The sequence below is a fragment of the Panthera leo genome, chromosome A2 (assembly GCF_018350215.1).
Source record: "Panthera leo isolate Ple1 chromosome A2, P.leo_Ple1_pat1.1, whole genome shotgun sequence".
NCBI classification, from domain to species: domain Eukaryota; kingdom Metazoa; phylum Chordata; class Mammalia; order Carnivora; family Felidae; genus Panthera; species Panthera leo.
The window spans coordinates 120,283,039-120,300,563 of NC_056680.1; the positions used below are offsets into that span (position 1 = coordinate 120,283,039).

General features: G+C 50.3%; 1 protein-coding gene across 1 annotated transcript in view; it reads left to right on the top strand.

Moving 5' to 3' along the window:
* Positions 1-2,963: 2,963 nt before the first annotated feature.
* Positions 2,964-17,525, top strand: part of MTURN (maturin, neural progenitor differentiation regulator homolog) — a 28,875-nt gene continuing 14,313 nt past the window's right edge. Inside the window, exons 1-2 of the mRNA XM_042921300.1 lie at positions 2,964-3,198; positions 12,952-13,074. Coding sequence (XP_042777234.1) covers positions 3,037-3,198; positions 12,952-13,074 — 285 coding nt within the window. The 5' untranslated portion in view covers positions 2,964-3,036. The remainder of the gene's footprint in view (positions 3,199-12,951; positions 13,075-17,525) is intronic.

Consider the following 17,525-nt stretch of genomic DNA (forward strand, 5'->3'; position numbering starts at 1 on the left):
GAACATTGAGGCTCCAGGCAATTAAGTAAGTTGCAAATGTCCATAAAACTTAAAATCCCAGAGGTGGGAATCAACCCAGAATTCCAAAGTTTCTGCTTTTTAACTCACTGCCTTCCTTCCCTCCCTCCCTCCTTCCTTCCTTCCTCCTTTCCTTTTTAAAATAATCTCTACACTTAATGTGGGGCTCAAACTCACGACCGCAAGATAGAGAGTCACATGCTCTACTGACTAAGACAGCCAGGCATCCCAACTCAATGTCTTTCTAAGGAAACCAACAGTATTCAATTCATTAAGCAATTGTTTTATACCCGGAATTCTACTTTTCATAGTGAGAATTTTTCATCTTCTGACAAAAAGTATTTGTTACATAAATATGTTTGTAACTATGGTCATCCGTCACTTAGAGCCGACTCCATAGATGGATTTAAAAACACATGTATTTTCTAAACTCCCTGCTTTCCAAGAAAAGCTATGTATTTTATATAGTTTAGTCTCAAATTTAAGGAAGCTTTTCATTTTTGGAACTTCCACACTAATGCATATAATGTTTTAAATGGTAGAACCAGAAGTTTGCTCTATCTTGAGCTTCCCATATTAAAAAGAAAGAAAGAAAGAAAGCAAGCAACATTTTGTAACATTTACAAGAGCATACTGAATGTTTTTATTCATATGCGTGTCTCCTCCATTGTCTTGTATATTAGTTTTCTACTGCTACACAGCAGACTAGAACAAACTTAGCAACTTAAGAAAACACCCATTTATTAGCTCCCAGTTCTATAAATGAGAAGTTCCTGCACAGCCACTACTTAACTGAGTTCTCTGTTCAGGGTCTCTCAAGGCTGACATCATGGCATCGGTCAGGGCTGACTTCTCGCCCGGAGGCTCTGCAGAAAACCCGCTTTCAAACTCATGGAGGACATGGGCAGAATTCAGTTCAGACTGAAGTCTCATTTCCTTTCTGTCTGCTGGCCTGGGGGTGCTCTCAGCTCCTAGACTCCGCTGTGTGGTCCTTGCCAGATGGCCCCTTCCATCTCCAAGGTCATTTAGTGGAGAATCTCCCTGATGGTGAATCTATCTCATGCTTTGACTCTCTCTCTGGGAAAAGCCTAGTCCTTTTTAAAGTGTCACCTGATTAAACCAGGCCCAGCAAGGGCAATCTCCCTATCTTAAGGTCAATTGATTGGAAATCTTAATTACATCTGTAAAATCCCTCACAGCAATACCTACATTAGTGTTTGAATCACTGGGAGAAGGTGTGAGTATACGAAGTAGGCATGGAGCTTGGGAATCGCCTGCCTAGTTTACAGTCTGCAAATTCCTTGAGGGCAAAAACTGGGCCTTGTGTGTCTGGTACCCAATAGATGCTCCATCAAAGGTCACTAAACCAAAATGTTTTAAAGGAATTGGGAAATTCTGAAGTCAGGAGGTTGTTACACAGGAGCATTAACTTCAAGGTTAAGACAACTCCCATCAGGAAAAAGATCAGTGCCCGGGATGCCTTTGGGCCGATCACCATCCTGACCTCTTCCCTTACCGAAAGATTAAGTGGAGTTTCTACTTTCTGTATGGGAATACAGCTCTGATTCAGTAAGGGAAGTCAAGGGAAAAAGAATCCCTATCCCAGAACTATGCCAGAGAACAATTTTCTAGAATCACACTTATTCTGTTGGGTAAGGGTGTATTCAGAGGGATGATGGTGTCATGAGCTTCCCTTAGCTGGTCTGCCAGCCCTTTGAGGGTGGAACAACACATTATTCTTATTTATATCCCTAGGGCTAGCACTGTGTCTGGTTCAGAGGACCAACTTTAAAGACAAAAGCTGATTGAACATTTGTAGAATGAATGCTATTCAACGTGTCTCTGCTAGTCGTCATTCAATTCCTCTGGGCGGGGGCCCTTCTGACACATTTTTTGCAATCCAGCAATGCCTGCCCCATTCCTGGCAGTCAGGGAGCATTCAACAGGTGCAATTAATTGTTGGGCTGCGTACGCTTGTTTTAAAACGTCCTTGCTCCACTCCAAACTAGTAGTTGGTCATTTTATGTTATGCAATATGAATTGAGGCTGAATAATATTCAAGCTAGTCTTATGAGGCTTATTTCTAAGAAATACTCAGCTTTATGTGAACGCAAAAAAAAAAAAACAACCCAAAAAAACCAAAAAACAAAAAAAAAACCCCACCCAAAACCTGTCCTCTTCCTATCAAATGGATACTCATAGCAGTGTCTGGTAAATGTATTTAGGACAAACATTTTTTTTTTTTTTTTTCTCCTTACATCAATAAGGGGACAGAGCTTGGATTTCTGAACAAGAAAAGCTCCGTTTCCCTTGGATTCTCTCAGCTCCTCCATCGCTAGCCTCAGACAAGGTACAAGTTATCTGCAATTCTGTGGGCGTCCTCTGCGCTTAAACCGCTTTCGGGAAAATACTTTTCCCGACAAGGCCTTCCAACTCCGGATAAACGCAGGCGGGGACTACAAGCCCTCCCCACTTCACTGTACACGGCCGAGCCGCGGATTTCGGGCCCGCGCTGTGACGTCACCGGGCTGGCGTCAGACTCCGCTGGTTGGCTGGGGCGCATGACGTCACGGGTAGGGGGCGGTGCCGGGCTCCGGAGGACTCCGGGATGCTCCGCGTTGGCTTGTAAAAAAAGAAAAAAGAAAAAAAAGTGGTGGGGGCGTACCGAGGAGTCCGCCCCGCCCCGCCCCGCCCCGCCCCGCCCGCCGCAAGCCGCGCCGGCCGAGAGGGGCGGGCGGGGAGGCGGGGCGGGGCGGAGCCGGGCGCGGCGGCGCGCCGTCCAGGCCGCCGCCCACCCCGTACACACAGCATGTAAACAGTTCCCGCCGGGAGGAGCCCCGGGACCGGAGGGAGCCGCGCCGCCCGGCCCCGCCGCCTGCCCGAGAGCCCGCGGAGCCGCGCGCTGCCCGCCCGGGAGGAGGGCGCCCGAGGAGAGAGGAGGGCGGGCGGGCGGCGGAGGGAGCGGGAGGCGGGCGGCGCGCGAGGAGGCTGAGCGAGCGGCGGGCGCGGCGGGCCAGGATGGATTTCCAGCAGCTGGCTGACGTTGCGGAGAAATGGTGCTCCAACACGCCCTTCGAGCTCATCGCCACCGAAGAGACCGAGCGCAGGATGGATTTCTACGCCGACCCCGGCGTCTCCTTCTACGTGCTGTGTCCGGACAACGGCTGCGGGGACAATTTTGTGAGTGCCGGGGGGGAGGGACGGCTGCAGCGCGCGGGAGTGGACGCGCGGCCGCCTCCCTGCGCCCGAGCTCCCGCAAGCCGGGGAGGCTGTGGGCGCGGGGTGGGGGCGTAACCCGCCCGGCTCGGCCGTGTCAGCGTTGGTGGGGGCGGGGGGGCGGGGAGCGGCGGGCAGGGGCGCCCTTAGGACCGGGAAGCCGGGCTGGGGCGGGCTGTTTCGAGGACGCGACCCTGCGGCCCGCGCGCTGTGCTCGGCTGGGAGCTTCTGGCGAGGGTCCCCGCCGCTCGCCCGCCCGGGCCGGGGAGCGCGGACCGTCCCGCAGGGCCCGGAGTCCTGAGCTTCCTACAGCCGGGCGTCCCGTCGGGGCGAGGAATCCCGTCCCCCTCCCGATGCGCAGACGCAACTCCTCCGCTCGTCCCCGCCCGGGAGATTCCCCCGCCCCCGTGCTATCCCCTGCGCCGCGGGTTTGGACACAAAGCCTCTGTCCACACTAGCGATGCCCCATCTCCAGGACCTTCTTTGCGGAATTACACCTCGGATCTTAGAAAACGCACACGCGCGTGCGCGCGCGCGGGCACACACACACACACACACACACACACACACGCTCGCGGGCACGCCTATCCCCCTCTCCTCCTGTGCGTCCATTGCTCCTCTGTGAGCTTCCAGCGAGGTGTGCGGGGCCCGAGCTGGTTCCGTCCGGCGGAGGCGGCGGCTGCGGCCCCGGCGAAGGCCCCCGGTTTTGCCAGACGGGAGGAATCTCCCCTCCCCCACCCCACCGGGTGCTAGCAGGGACCGGGACCTGGAACTGTGATGTCCAGATCTTCGACTTTGTATCCGGCGCCCACTTGGGATCTTGGCGCTGGCAGTTTAGGAAGGGGATGCGGCGGGCAGAGGAGTTGGGGTGGGAGGTGCGGGGAACGGGCGAGGATGGCGCTCCTTTAACGGTTTGTAAGGACGGGGAAAAAAATAATGGTCCCCAAATGTAAGATGGAGGCGGCCGTGGGCTCGGGTTACCGTGTGGTCGCCGGCTGGAGCCTAGAGCTGGCGCTGCTGCCGCCCCTGCGGACCGAGGTGGGGCGGCGCCGAGGCGCGGCCTGGCGCCGGCTCCTCAGGTGGGGTGAGACAAAGCGGGGCCCAGGCCCCGGCAGCCGCGCGCCCCTGCCACCCACGGGAAGTTCGCGAAGGAGTTAGAGAGACAGCGAGACCGCCTTCCTCGGCCCCCGGAGAGGTGAGGGCTTGTGTACGACATGACAGTAAGACACGCCCTTCCCACCACCGGCACCCAACCCCGCGGGACGAGAAGAAGCCACCTGGGCCCCAAAAGTGCGACACTAGAAGAGAGATGGCCTTGGGTGACAGCCAGATTTGAGTTCCCTGCCTGTGTGACCGGTCAGATGCCTTCCCCCCAGCCCAGTGTACACATCAAAACAATGGGCATGATACCAGCACCCGGGTGATGATCCCACAGATGAAACACGTAACCATCTCCTAAGATCTGGGCTTCCCCGGAGTTCAGAGCTTGCCTCTTTTTTTTAAAGCCTCGGTTTTCTCGCCTGTAACATGAGGTTCATCGGAACACCTGTATCACCGTTACTTGTGAAGAACAGCTAAGCTATAAATATAGGCAAGAACACGGTTAACTGTAGTTAAAAAAAGTGTTACTTGTTATTGAGAAAAATGGGAGATCATTCGAAAGGGATTTACTCCGTTGCGAACGTGTGAGAAAGCCCCAGGGATACGCTGGAAAGGGCACCAGGGTCCACCTAGCTACCATGTTAGGGTTTGGTTAGGAGTTCCTTCTAAGCCTAGTCTGCCAGTGGTCTAACCCCCTCCCTTACTGTGTGAGACAGAGCAAGAATCACTCAAGGTTCTGGATTTTATAGGGGAGAGTTCCACATGGCCTTCCTGCTGGAACTGCAGTAGACCTACCCAAAGAAATTACTCCAAAGAGAACCATCATCGCAAAACATTATGCATATCACACCTTTCTCAAGGCCACTCATAACATATTTTAAATGTTTCCTCACCTGTATGAGTAAAATGCTTGAACGTCTTCATTTGCTTCTTCATAAGTAAATGAAATAGATAAGAAAGAAGATAGGAGGGAAAAGTAATACCTTGGGTAGACTGGAACATTCTTTTTGTTTTCTTTTTTGCGGGGTGGAGGAGACAGAGAATGCGTGGTGTGCAAGTGGGGGAGGGGCAGAGGAGGAAGGAGAGAGAGAACCTCAAACCAGCTCCGTGCCCAGCACCGAGCCTGACTCCGGGCTCAATCTCGTGACTGTGAGATCATGACCTGAGCAGAAAAGAATTGGATGCTTAACTGACTGAGCCACCCAGGCACCTCAATACTGGAACATTTTTAAAGTTTCTGGAGGCCATAACAGACAGGGTGCCAACCACCAGAGTTTTCTTAGCCCAGATCTCTCCTCACGTTTGCCCCAGACCAGGTTGGTCAAGCTGCTGTTTGCCCCTAGTTAAAGGGACTGAGGCATGAAGTAAATGTCCTACCTCTGTCCTTTTCCTTTTCCCAGGAAAATCTGATAAGCATTAGAAGAAATTTGAGATAAATGGAACTCCTCTAATCCAAAAGATTAACATTAAGAATATTTACATAGCGTTTCTCAATTTACAAGTGTTTTCACATGATTTATTCATTCATTCATTCATTCATTCATTCATCAAACATTTATTGAGGGCTCACTTTGCTCACCAGGCCAGGGCCTCCTAGAATAGGATGTCTGCCCTCACTTTCCTGGGGCCATTGTACCCATCTGAGAAGCAGTGTAGCATAGTGGTCAGGGGTGCAAAGGTCTCGGGTCAGGCTACTTGGGTTCGCACCCCAGCCCACAATGTCTAACTGTGTGCATTGGGGAAAGTTATTTAATCCCTCTATGCCATGATTTCCACATCTGGAAATGAGGGATGATAACATTAGTACCTTCCCAGTGCCTAAAATAGGGGTGGTGATATTAATACCTCTCTGGCAGTCTCCACACAGCAGTCACTCTGGATTTCAAATATAATCCAGGTCATGATCTATGACTCCCCACCTCACCTAAACTGACTTCCTATAACTTTCACGGTAAAACTTGAGCCTTGCCCTGGCTTCAAGCGCCTACGTGATGTGTCTCCTGCCACCCCTCTGACCTCATCTTGGACCATTCTTCCTCCTTGATTACTGTGTTCCTGCCACAATGGCTTTTCTGGTCCTCAGACATGCCAAGCTCATTTCTGCCTCAGGGCCTTTGCATTTGCTGTCCCCTCTGCCTAGAACATTCTGCCCCCACCTCTTTACATGGGTAGCTCCTTTATGCTGTTCAGGCCTGAGAGACGACTTCCTGGCCACACGTTCCTTCACCTCACCCTCTTTTATTCAAATCATAGCATTCATTAGTACTTGACATTGTGTATTTTCTGCCCGCCCCCCATGAGGAGGGAGAAAATAAGCTTCAGAAGCGCAGTGGCATTTTCTGTCTTTAGCACTGTATCCCAGAACTTGGAGCAGCGTCGGTTATGTGGTAGGTGCTCCGTCCACGTTTGTAAGAATGAATGAGTGAATGATATTGAAGAAGACAGATGTTAAACTTCAAGAATGACAGCTTCAAAGAACAGTAACTGCCACTTGTGTAATTTACTATATAGCAGACACAGTTCTGTGTACTTTGTGTATATGTACTTAGTTAATCTTGGTAATTTCACAAGGCCCTCTCTGTAATTTTCCCCATCTTACAGATGGAGAAACTGATACCCAGCAAGGTGTACTAACTTTTCCTCTGAATAATAACTAATAAATGGTAGAGCAACTTGAATCCACGGCCCTGTCCTGAAGACACAGCATCCCAGGGGTGACATTCAGACTGTGGGTTCAAGGGCAGCTTCCTACTGGGCCTCACAAAAAGTCTATGACTTAGGTATTATCCCCATTTTGTAGGCTGGGAAACCGAGGCTCCGTTTAAGGAATCTGTCCAGGACTATAGCACTAAGAAGCGACAGGCAGGACTGAAGCTCAAGTCCAGAGGCTTGTCATTTGCACCATGAGGCATGTCCCGCAGGCAGGATCAAGCCAGGATCTCCAGAGGCCTTGGGAACAAGGACTTCCTTTTGTTTTCCCTCCACTTTGGCAGCTCCTGGGTCCCTTGTGCACTGTTCCCTCTTCTCAGCTCACAGGCCATTCTGTTCACACTGTCCCTTTCCAAACTGCTGCCCTGATTCAGGCTTCTCTCTGTGGACAGCACACAAGGTCAGATCCTGGGATAAAATGCAGCTGCCTTTGCCCTCTGTGTTGGGCCTTCAGGGACAGAGCCAACCCTGCCTGGCTCTACAGATGTGACAGGGAGGGGGCCGAGAGCGTGGTGTGCTACCTTCTGCCAACCCAGAAGGACCTGAGGGCTTCGTCAGGTTCGAGGAGTGGGGTGTTGGCACCCGCTCACATAGCAGCCGGACTGAGGGACGTGTGTGCACCCTCTCCTGGCCCTGGCAGCCCCAGCGGCTCTCCCCCCTTGTCCTAGGCCAGGAGCAAGAACTCTAAACAAAGAGCACAGCCCTGCCCCTCCCCGGTGCCTGGAGAAGGGATGAGCTGCCTTATTGTCCTGTTTTTTTTTTTTTCTGCCAACCCATCAAAAACATGTTTGGATTTAAAATTTTGTATAGTTTAATCTCTCCTCAGTATAAAAACCAAGACAGCGGTTGTCATTCTATTAAAGAAGAAAAGCTTTATTTATAGAAGGACCACGAGATTTAATTTTATACGTATGTCTATGCTTGTTATTTATATATATTCCTCCCCGATTTTTGTCCTGGGCCTGTCCCTCTTCTTACCTGTGTGACCAAAGAACAACCTTTTCACTTTGGAGCAAAACAATATAACTTTTCTACATGAGATTGCATCATTTCATATGGGGGGAAAAAAGCACCTTCATGTCTAATTTAGACTCTACCCTCCGTTTCCTCCTGTGTCAAATGAGGATAATCCTATGCGTATTACATTATTGTGAGGAGCCAATGAGGAAGAGTGGTAACCAACTGTAAAGCCTTCCACAGTGGCTGTGCATCATTCACATAGAGGGATTTTTTTTTTTCAGGGAAAAAGTATGCATGTCCTTAGTATATTCACGGAGCGGTAATCCTGAGGAGGGTAAAGTCACGCTCCCATGAGTTTAAACAGTTGGGAATAAGCACTGTGGGCTCCTGCTAAATGAGAGGCAGTCTACGGGTGATCTCCTGTCATCTTTATGACTACCCTGTGAGGAGTGGTATTTTCTGTGACTTACAAAGGAGGGAGCTGAGGCTCAGGTTGAAGGCGTGCACACCGCCGTTGACGTCTTGGCTTTGCCCCTTGCTCCCCATGTGACCACAGACGCGTTGCTTAACCTCTCTGAGCCTCAGTTTCCTCCCCAGCAGCACATCTCAGTGCTTGGCACACGGAGCAGGTCGTAGGCCTGGCCACGCACTCTTCTTACCCTGGGCAGAATCCTATCGGGGGCATGAGACAGCTTGTACCTCCTCTCTCCCACCATCTCTTCGATGGACAGCGTGGAGTTTTGGGTTAGGACGCCCCAACTCAGAATGGACTCCCTGGTCCTAATGATGGCGGAAAACCCACGCAGCAAGAGTGAGGCCCTTCGGCCCTCGAATGGCCCTTTGACTCAGATAACTGAGTCCAGGGAGGAGAAACAGGTGCGTTCTTTGCCCGCCCCCCCCCCCCGGGATCCCCCACTGTGCCGCAGCCCCAGGAAGCCACATGCCATCTCCCCAGGTGTTAGAACAATAGGAGCACAGGCTGTGCCCCAAAAGATACCTGTCGGATTGAATACCTGTCGGATTGAATTGTCTTACGCTGGACAAGCTTTGATGATAACCTCTGGTCCAACTTAATGACAGAAAGAAGGGCCACGGATGGCTTGTTTTAAAATCAAAGTTCTCACCAGGGATTTCCACCTTTGCCCCTCTTTCCCCAAATGTGATGAGTCAAAGTTCTGGTTCTCAAAGTGTGTTCTCAGAACCAGCAGTATGAGCTTCACCTGGGAACTTGCTGGAACTGCAGGTTCTTGGTGCCACCCCCCCCCCCCGCCCCCACACTTGTGTTTTAATAAGTCGGGGGGTGCGGGCGGGGGGGTGTCGTGATACTTGGCTGAAGCCACAGGACCACCGCTGGCGTCTCTTTTGGAAGCCTTCTCTTGGCATTCCTCCTATTCTAACAGGCACCCTGGCTCTCACTACACAGTTAGAAAGTCAGTACATTCTGTATCCAGATTCATTATCTGCCAGGGAGTTATATTGTTCAAAGCCACAGGTTCTCTGACCCCTGCTATGGTTTTTTTCATGGCCAAAGTGGCCGTTTGGTTCAATATCCAAGTTGAAGTCATTGTTGGTCACGCCCTGGGGTGCGGGATTCCGGGTCTCCAGTCATCCACTTGTCTTTGTTTAAGACTAGACCCCAGAATCTGTTTTCAGGAGCGTCTGCCCAGCCACCAGTCTCTCTGCTGTCTCCTGGTTTTAGAACGGGCCCTTCTCTTCTTCCTCAGAGATTACCATCGTTGCCTAATAGCTCTGAAGAGCACATCTATTTTATCTGGGGACACTGCCGTGGGACACTGATTGCACAGGCCTGTAGTAAGCTACAGCGACAACTGTGTCCCATCCGCAACAGGTGGCCAGGTCCGTTGACCTGGCCCTGTTTGTCCTAATCTCACTTGGTTTTATATACTTTTCCTCCCGTCGTTTTCCTAACTACGGACTCATTTTTTAGTTCATCTTACCTTGTTTTTTATGGATTTTTGAGAACTGCCTTAAATGTGGAAGGAAACAGTTGCAATAAATACAGCAATACTTTTTGTTATGAGATACCATGGGTCTGAACCAATTAGCATTTAATAAACGATGTCCTCTGAGCACCCATGTACACGTGGGTCTATCCGATTTCAAACCCCGTGCAGCCTCACGTTATCGTATGGGCGGAGATTCGGTTAAAACTTGTTTAAGCCCCCAAAACCAACATGACTGAGAATCCAGGGTGAATTAGACAGCCAAATGAAGTAAATTTAGGCCGCCTGGACAGAAGGCTCTTCCGGCAGGTGTTAGGTCTTCCTTCCCCAAAATATACTCATAAGTCAATAGCTCCAAAAGCGGAGTCATGAAAATTGTGGCACGAACACTCTCCTCACGAGGTTAGAAATGCCCTAGAAACACTCAGGGGCACCTGGGTGGCTCAGTCAGTTAAGCGTCCGACTTCAGCTCAGGTCATGATCTCACAGTTCATGAGTTCGAGCCTCGCATGGGGCTCTGTGCTAGTAGCCCAGACAGCTTCAGATCCTCTGTCCCCATCTCTCTCTGCCCCTCCCCCACTCGTAAGCACATAAGCTCTCTCTCTCAAAAATAAATAAACGTTATATGTTAAAAAATGCCCTAGAAACACTTAAAGAATCTGTCTGATTTCCAAGCAGTAGTGGATACGGTGCAATTCTGTTGCTTGAGTGATCACACTTTCCTTAGTTTACTTTGTAATTTAAGGTCCAAATGTATTTTAGAAAATAGGTATACAAGGTTTTCATAGATACACTATTTCTGAATTAACAATAATCCAGGTTGCTTTGGGGAGTGTTCTCAGTGAGGTCACACTGGGTGTCTCATTTGCTCAGTGGGGGCCCTTAGACTTGTGGCACATGGAAAGCCCAGCCCTACCCCTTCCTCCCCATTCTCCTGCCGACACAGAAGGGGAAAGAGGACACTCCCAGCCACCATTTATTGCACGCCCACTGCGTGCCAGCCAGGGACTTAAGAAACTTCTTACTTTTTTTTCTCATCTTCACCTAGATGTTAATCCCATCTTTAACTTGGATAAGAATTTTAAATATGCTGGAACTTTTAAAAACTTGAGTATGAAAATGGGTGCTGAGCAGAACTTACATTAAAGTAGGACTTTATTGTTCTTGCTGAATCCCTACTGATTAAGAACCAAGTGTGATAATGGCTATAAAAGCACTTTGTACTTGTCCTTTCATACAATGTAAGAAACTACCATTACATAAATGGCATTTCAGCTGCTCAGCAACTCTTAAGGGTCTCTAATTCATAGGGACTCATGTTTGAGCTGTGCTCTAAAGTTAGAGAAGCCAGAAGTTGTCTTCGCTAGGTTGAGCCAGAAGCTCCTCTAGAAGTCTGCTGGAATTCAAGCAGCATGTGTCAGAAATGGACCTTTCCATCTGTGAAACACAGATAATTGGAGTGGAAAGGGCACATTAGCGTCTAGTTAGTCTCTTGGATCTGAGCAGTTAAGTCTATAGGTCCAGTCCTTAGAAATGCTCCAATGAAAAGGAAGGGGGTAAAATGTTTCTTGAGTGATTGACATGGAACTCTCTGGGGTGATGCCCTAATCATTATATTAATGGAAGGGAGCCAGTGTGTGCTAGACGTGGACCATTTCTCCAAATAGATCTTGTCTCCTGCTGCCTCGTTTCTGCTCTTGCTTTAACTTCCGGACGTCTTCCTCTCTCCCATGCCTCTGCACTGTCATTGATCGGGCCCCTCTAAACAGTGACTCTTGGTTAGACACCCTGATGTTACCCTAGTGGCCCAGTGCCTCTCCCCAGCTCAGATGTGCAGAGCAGGGGGGGGCTTCTGCCCCCAGATCTCTCAGCCTGTTTCTTGGGCTCATTCCAGATCCTTGAACATTTATGGGAGAGACTTATCTCGTCTTAAAGAGGTGCAAAAACAAGTGTCCTCACATGGGAAAACAAACAAACAAACAAAACCAATATACCGTGTCTAGCCTTAAGAAAAAGTAAAACCTAAAACCAGGTCCTTGGTGCATGTTGACATTGTGAAGCAATGCTGCCTTAATGCATCCTAAGAGAAGGTGAGCTTTCCGAAAGCCTTTGCTTCCCAGTGATGGAGTGGTGGCTTTTCTGCGTGTTCTTTTAATTTTTTTTTTTAATGTTTGTTTGTTTTTGAGAGAGACAGAGACAGAGCGTGAGCAGGGGAGGGGCAGAGAGAGAGGGAGACACAGAATTCGAAGCAGGCTCCAGGCTCCGAGCTGTCAGCACAGAGCCCGACGCGGGGCTCGAACTCACGAACCGTGAGATCATGCCCTGAGCCAGAGCAGGACGCTCAACTGACTGAGCCACCCAGGCGCCCCTCTGTGTGTTCTTTTAAAGTCCTTTTGTTTCATTCTCTTTTGTTGTTGTTGATTTTAAATTCATTTCATTTGGAAGTAAATTTACCATCACCCCCACTCTGCAGGCTGCTCTGGGTAAAGAATGTTTCATTGCAAGTCAATGGTTACAGATTATGCTTAATTAATCCTTCAGCCACAGCTGAAGGCAAAGCCAAGGATCATGCAAACCCTTGGTTTCTCCTCCCTGCTGCTTTAAAACCCTCCTTCCCCAGCCCTAGAAGGGCTATGGAAATGGTTGGGTGGGGCAGGGGTGGGGGAGTGGGTATGGATCCCACTGCTTTTTTTTGCTACGCCCCAGCGGATCTGATGGCGAATTGAGCAGGTGAGACTATGGACCGAAAGCATGGGGGTTTCCCGTAGGGTAGGCATTTTCTCGTCCCCTTCAATGCGAGCAAATCGAGAACGAACGTGGGAATTTTACCCTGGAACAGAGGCCTTCCAATTTATGGAATGCAAAAAAAAAAAAAAAAAAAAAAAAAAAAAAAAAAATCTTTTTGGCTGTCTGTATTTCACACCGAGTGTAATAATGACTGTGTGTCTTTGTTCTCTCCTCTCCCTCGCCTGTGGGCGCGCAGCACGTGTGGAGTGAGAGCGAGGACTGCCTGCCCTTCTTGCAGCTAGCACAGGACTACATCTCCTCCTGCGGCAAGAAGACGCTCCACGAAGTCTTGGAAAAAGTCTTCAAGTCTTTCAGACCTGTAGGTGCCTGTTTGGCTTCCAGAGCCGGCTTCTTTTCTGCAGTGATTGTGCTGGGAATAACACGGGTGGTGGGGAAAGTGGGCAAGGCCTGGGGGTGACTAATTGTTTTTCTCTTGTCTGCTTTGTGGCTTAAAGATAGCAGCTCGGGGAGGGAGGGTGAGGGCGGAGAGGGAGGGGGGAACGGGATGTGACACAGCTGTTGGTTGCAGGAATGATGGTTATTTCTAGCATCACTTGAGTGAAGAGTCTCTGATAGGGTGGGAAGCAGACAGAGCCTCTATGAGACTTCTGAGTATTCCTGCTCTTGTCCAGTAGACTTAAGGTCACAATTTGTGGAAGCTATGGAGGTTCTCGTCCGTGGTGGGGGGGGTCTAGATTTGGGGGGCTGCCAGAAGGCTGTATACAGGATGTGCCTCCATATCTATAGGGTTGGAGAAGGAGGACATTGGATACTGGCTCTGGTCTTTTCTCTTCTGATAAACTCTCTTGTAGAGAGCTTGCTTCCTCCCCCGAGCTCCAACACAGGATTTAGGAATCTGTCTATTCCTGCTAGCTGACAGTTTGGTTTTGTTCCCGCTGAAAACATGTGAAGTGAATTCTCACCCCTGTTTTGAAGATTACCTATTTCCCTTTATCTTTATTGGAGGATAAAGTCAGATTACTGTTGTGATGACAAGTCCTCTGAGTTCCGCATCTCAGCCCACTGTGAATATGCTACACCTTCCATGGTATTTGCTCTGGATTTTTTTTTTTTTTCCAATTCTTTTAAAATAGTGTCTACTCCTCGGCTGCAGTTTTCAAGCTTGCCTTTCAGTTCCCTGAGCGTAGCAGGCCCGATCGCATGGCTGCGTCATAGACCACGTCTGACATTCCAGCATCTCAAGGCTTGTGAGTCAGTTTGGCCATCTTTGGTCAACTGGCTGTCACTCTTGGTATCTGGTTTCCTAGTGTGTTGGATTCTGTGTGCTGGTTATCGTATTTGAAAACTTGTATATAGGAATACATTGAGGCCCGGGGCGCCTGGGTGGCTCAGTCGGTTGAGCCTCCGACTTCGGCTCAGGTCGTGATCTCGCGGTCCGTGGGTTCGAGCCCCGCGTCGGGCTCTGTGCTGACAGCTCAGAGCCTGGAGCCTGTTTCCGATTCTGTGTCTCCCTCTCTCTCTGCCCCTCCCCTGCTCATGCTCTGTCTCTGTCTCTGAACAATAAATAAATGTTAGGGGGGAAAAAAAAAAAAGGAATACATTGAGGCCTGAGGTGATGGCACCTTCCTCCAGAGAGGATTTTGATCTGTTTCTGCCAGGGCTTGGGGGTCCTATCACGTGAGACCACCTTCAAGCAATGCGAGATTTGTAGTTCTTGGAACTCTCCAGGTGATGAAAGGCCAGCAACTCTGGTTGTTTCTAGTTCGAGGGCTGTTGTAGTCCATGTAGACCGCGGTAACAAAATACCGGAACCTGGGTGCCTTGTAGACAACAGACATGTATTTCTCACAGGTGTGGAGGCCGGGAAGTCCAAGGTCAAGGTGCCAGCAGACTTGGTGTCTGGTAAGGGCCCACTTCCTAGACAGACAGCTGCTTTTGGCTGTAACCTCACATGGTGGAAGGAGAGGGAGATCTCTCTAGGGCCTATTTATCAGGGCACCGATCCCATTCATGAGGGCTCCGCATTCGTGACCTCATCACCTCCCAAAGTCCCCACCTCCTAATCTGTCACCTCAAGGGTTAGGATTTCAACACCTGACCTTTGCAGGGACACAGGCATTCTGACCATAACAGGTCTTTGAGACCTCAGCTCAAAGTGGGGATGGTTCGTCATAGCCTGCTCCTTTGGAAGACCCAGGGTTTGACTTCGGCCTCCCTAGCTGTTATAGCAGGCCAGGAATGCAGAAAAGTTGCTAGCCGTTTCTTACAGGTCCACAGATGCCCGCGGGACAAAAGCAGCTTTTATGTTTATCTCTCTAGGTTCTAATTCTTCCGTGTATTTAAGAAGGCATTTTTCGTCTTTATTCCAGCTTTTTTCTCTGAGGAAGAGTTGGGCCCCAACCACTCATCCACCATTACAAGAACTAGAATTTCAGTGGCTTCGGTCACTGTGTCTGATGTGTACCATTTGCCCAGGCAGTCCATTTTTTGGTTCTTCATTTTCTAAGCCTGTTTGGCTCACTCAGGATAGACGCGTGACTGAAAAGTACTGATGTAGCCCTCAATCGTGCAGTATATATTTACTGAGTACCTGACTGCTCTGGTCCTAACACTCGACTCAAACAGATGAAAATCTTATCCTTATATTCTAGCAGCGGTGGGGGGAAAGATAAAGAAGTCCAGCACATAATGTATTAGTGATAAGTGCCAAGGAGAAAAAGTAGGTAAGTCAGGGAAAGGAGGTAAGAAGCGTCAGAGGTACTCGGATTTTTTTTTTTTTTTTTTTTAAATCAGGGGAGCAGGGGAGGCTTTGCAAAGACATTCACATTTGAGTAAAACTTGAAGTGTGAACAGGAGAAAATCCAGAGGAAAGCTTTCCAGGTAGACAGAACAGCAAGCACGAAGGCCGGGAGGCCGTGGTGGATGGGGTGAATATCAGTGTTCGGGGGACAAGGAGAGGGGGAGGTGGTGTGGCCCACGTGGGAAGGGTGGGGAGGAGTCGGAGAGGAGCCTGAGGAATTTCTGGGGTTTGCAGGTCACAGAGGGTTCGGGTTTTACTCCAGTGTCGTGGGGAGCCATTGGAGGAGTTTGAGCGCAAGAGGGACCCGACTTTGCATTTTGAAAAGCCCCCTCTGCCCCTCTGACCAGCTGAGAATAGGCTGTAAGGGGCAGGTGGGAACAGGGGGGACGGGCGAGGAGCCCATTGCTGTCGTGCGGTGACAGGATAAGGGGTTGGACCGGGGTGATCACGGCAAAGGCGGAATGAAGGGCCCAGACTCTAGAGGTGACCTTGAAAGTAGACCCGATGGGACTTGCTGGCGGAACAGAAGTGGGTGTGGGAAAAAGAGAGGGCAGGGGTGACCCACAGGTCCTTGCCCGCGCAGGGAAGGGAGTGGCGCTGTCATTTACTGAGATTGGGGAGGATGCAGAAGGGAAGGCTGGGGGGCCATGCGACCAGGAGCTCAATTTGGGGCGTAGCAGTATTTGAACATGCCTGTTCGGCATCTAAGCAGAGGTATCAAAGTAGGCAAGATTTTTGTAAAACTTGAACCCCCCCCCCCCCCCCGCCCCAAGTCTTAACCAGAAAACAACAACAACAACAACATCTATTAGCAAATGATACTCACTTTGCGGCTAGTTTCCTCCCAGGGGTTCCGTTCATTAGCCTTCCACCTGCTTTTCTTTCTGTGCGTGTTCTCTTTGATGGTGAGCACTGTACGGGCAGAATTGGCCTAACTGTTCGAGAAGGTGGTCTCTCCCGCCAGGACTTGTTTTGCTGTTTTTCTCTACCAAGAAGCCAGGGCTGGATTTTGGCAACCAGGCAGCGACATGTAAACGGGGTAGGGGGCGGCGGGGGGGATCGCAGTCCAGAAAAATCCAGATGCATAGCTGAAGACAACTGGATTGTTTGAACATTTTCTTTCAGAGTTAGCTGCTGCTTGTCACAGAGACACGCAGACTTGATCAGCCGTCGCCGTTGGATCTGCAGGGTTCCTTTCTAGAGCACAGCCTACATCTCCGGCAGGGATGTGCTCCCAAGGAGAGGAGGCCTGGACTGGTAGGGCACCAGCTGGTGGCGAGGTTTCTGTGTGGGTCTCTTTGACCCCGGGGAGAGGCGGGTGGGAGGCACCTTGTCAGGGTTAGTGAAGGTGAAGTGCACGCGGTTGCCTTTCCCTCAGCCCCGACGTGCCCCAAGTTCGATGAGTCCAGGACTGTTCCAGACCACAAGGAAGAACTGCGGACTTCAGTGGGAAAGTTCCACCCTCTCCTCCTCCACTCAAGAGTGTGGTTCCTCCCACTGCTGCTATATATCTGTCAGCTTTACGTAAGGGACCTTTGCGTTTAGAAGTAAGACACAGGAAAAGGCCTCGTTGCTCATGGAAGTACTGGTCGAAGTAACACGTACCCAGAGGCCACAGGGTCGTCAAGTAGGTAAACTTCCACGTCATCTCCCTGAAAACAGGTGGTAATCTGATCAACTCCTGCGGCTGCTTTCTGTTTGTAGTCGGGAAAACCACGGGGGAGTCTTTCCGCCTTCATCTTAGAACAGCCTCGTCCGTGGCTTTGAGTCGTTTCCCCTTGGCCAACCTATCACCAGCCCCTGCCCTGTGTCGTCTCTCCGGAAAGACGAGCACCAAAAGATGAGCAGCCTTCTGCCGCCCTTTGGGGCTTTACTTGAGCACAGTCCGTTTGACTGTCCGTGGACACCCCTGAACGCACGGTCCAAAGGAGCGGGGTCATCTGGTCCTTCCTCAGCCGTCCTGCCCAAAAGGCTAAACGTGCCACTTGGCACCCGGTACCTTCCTGCCT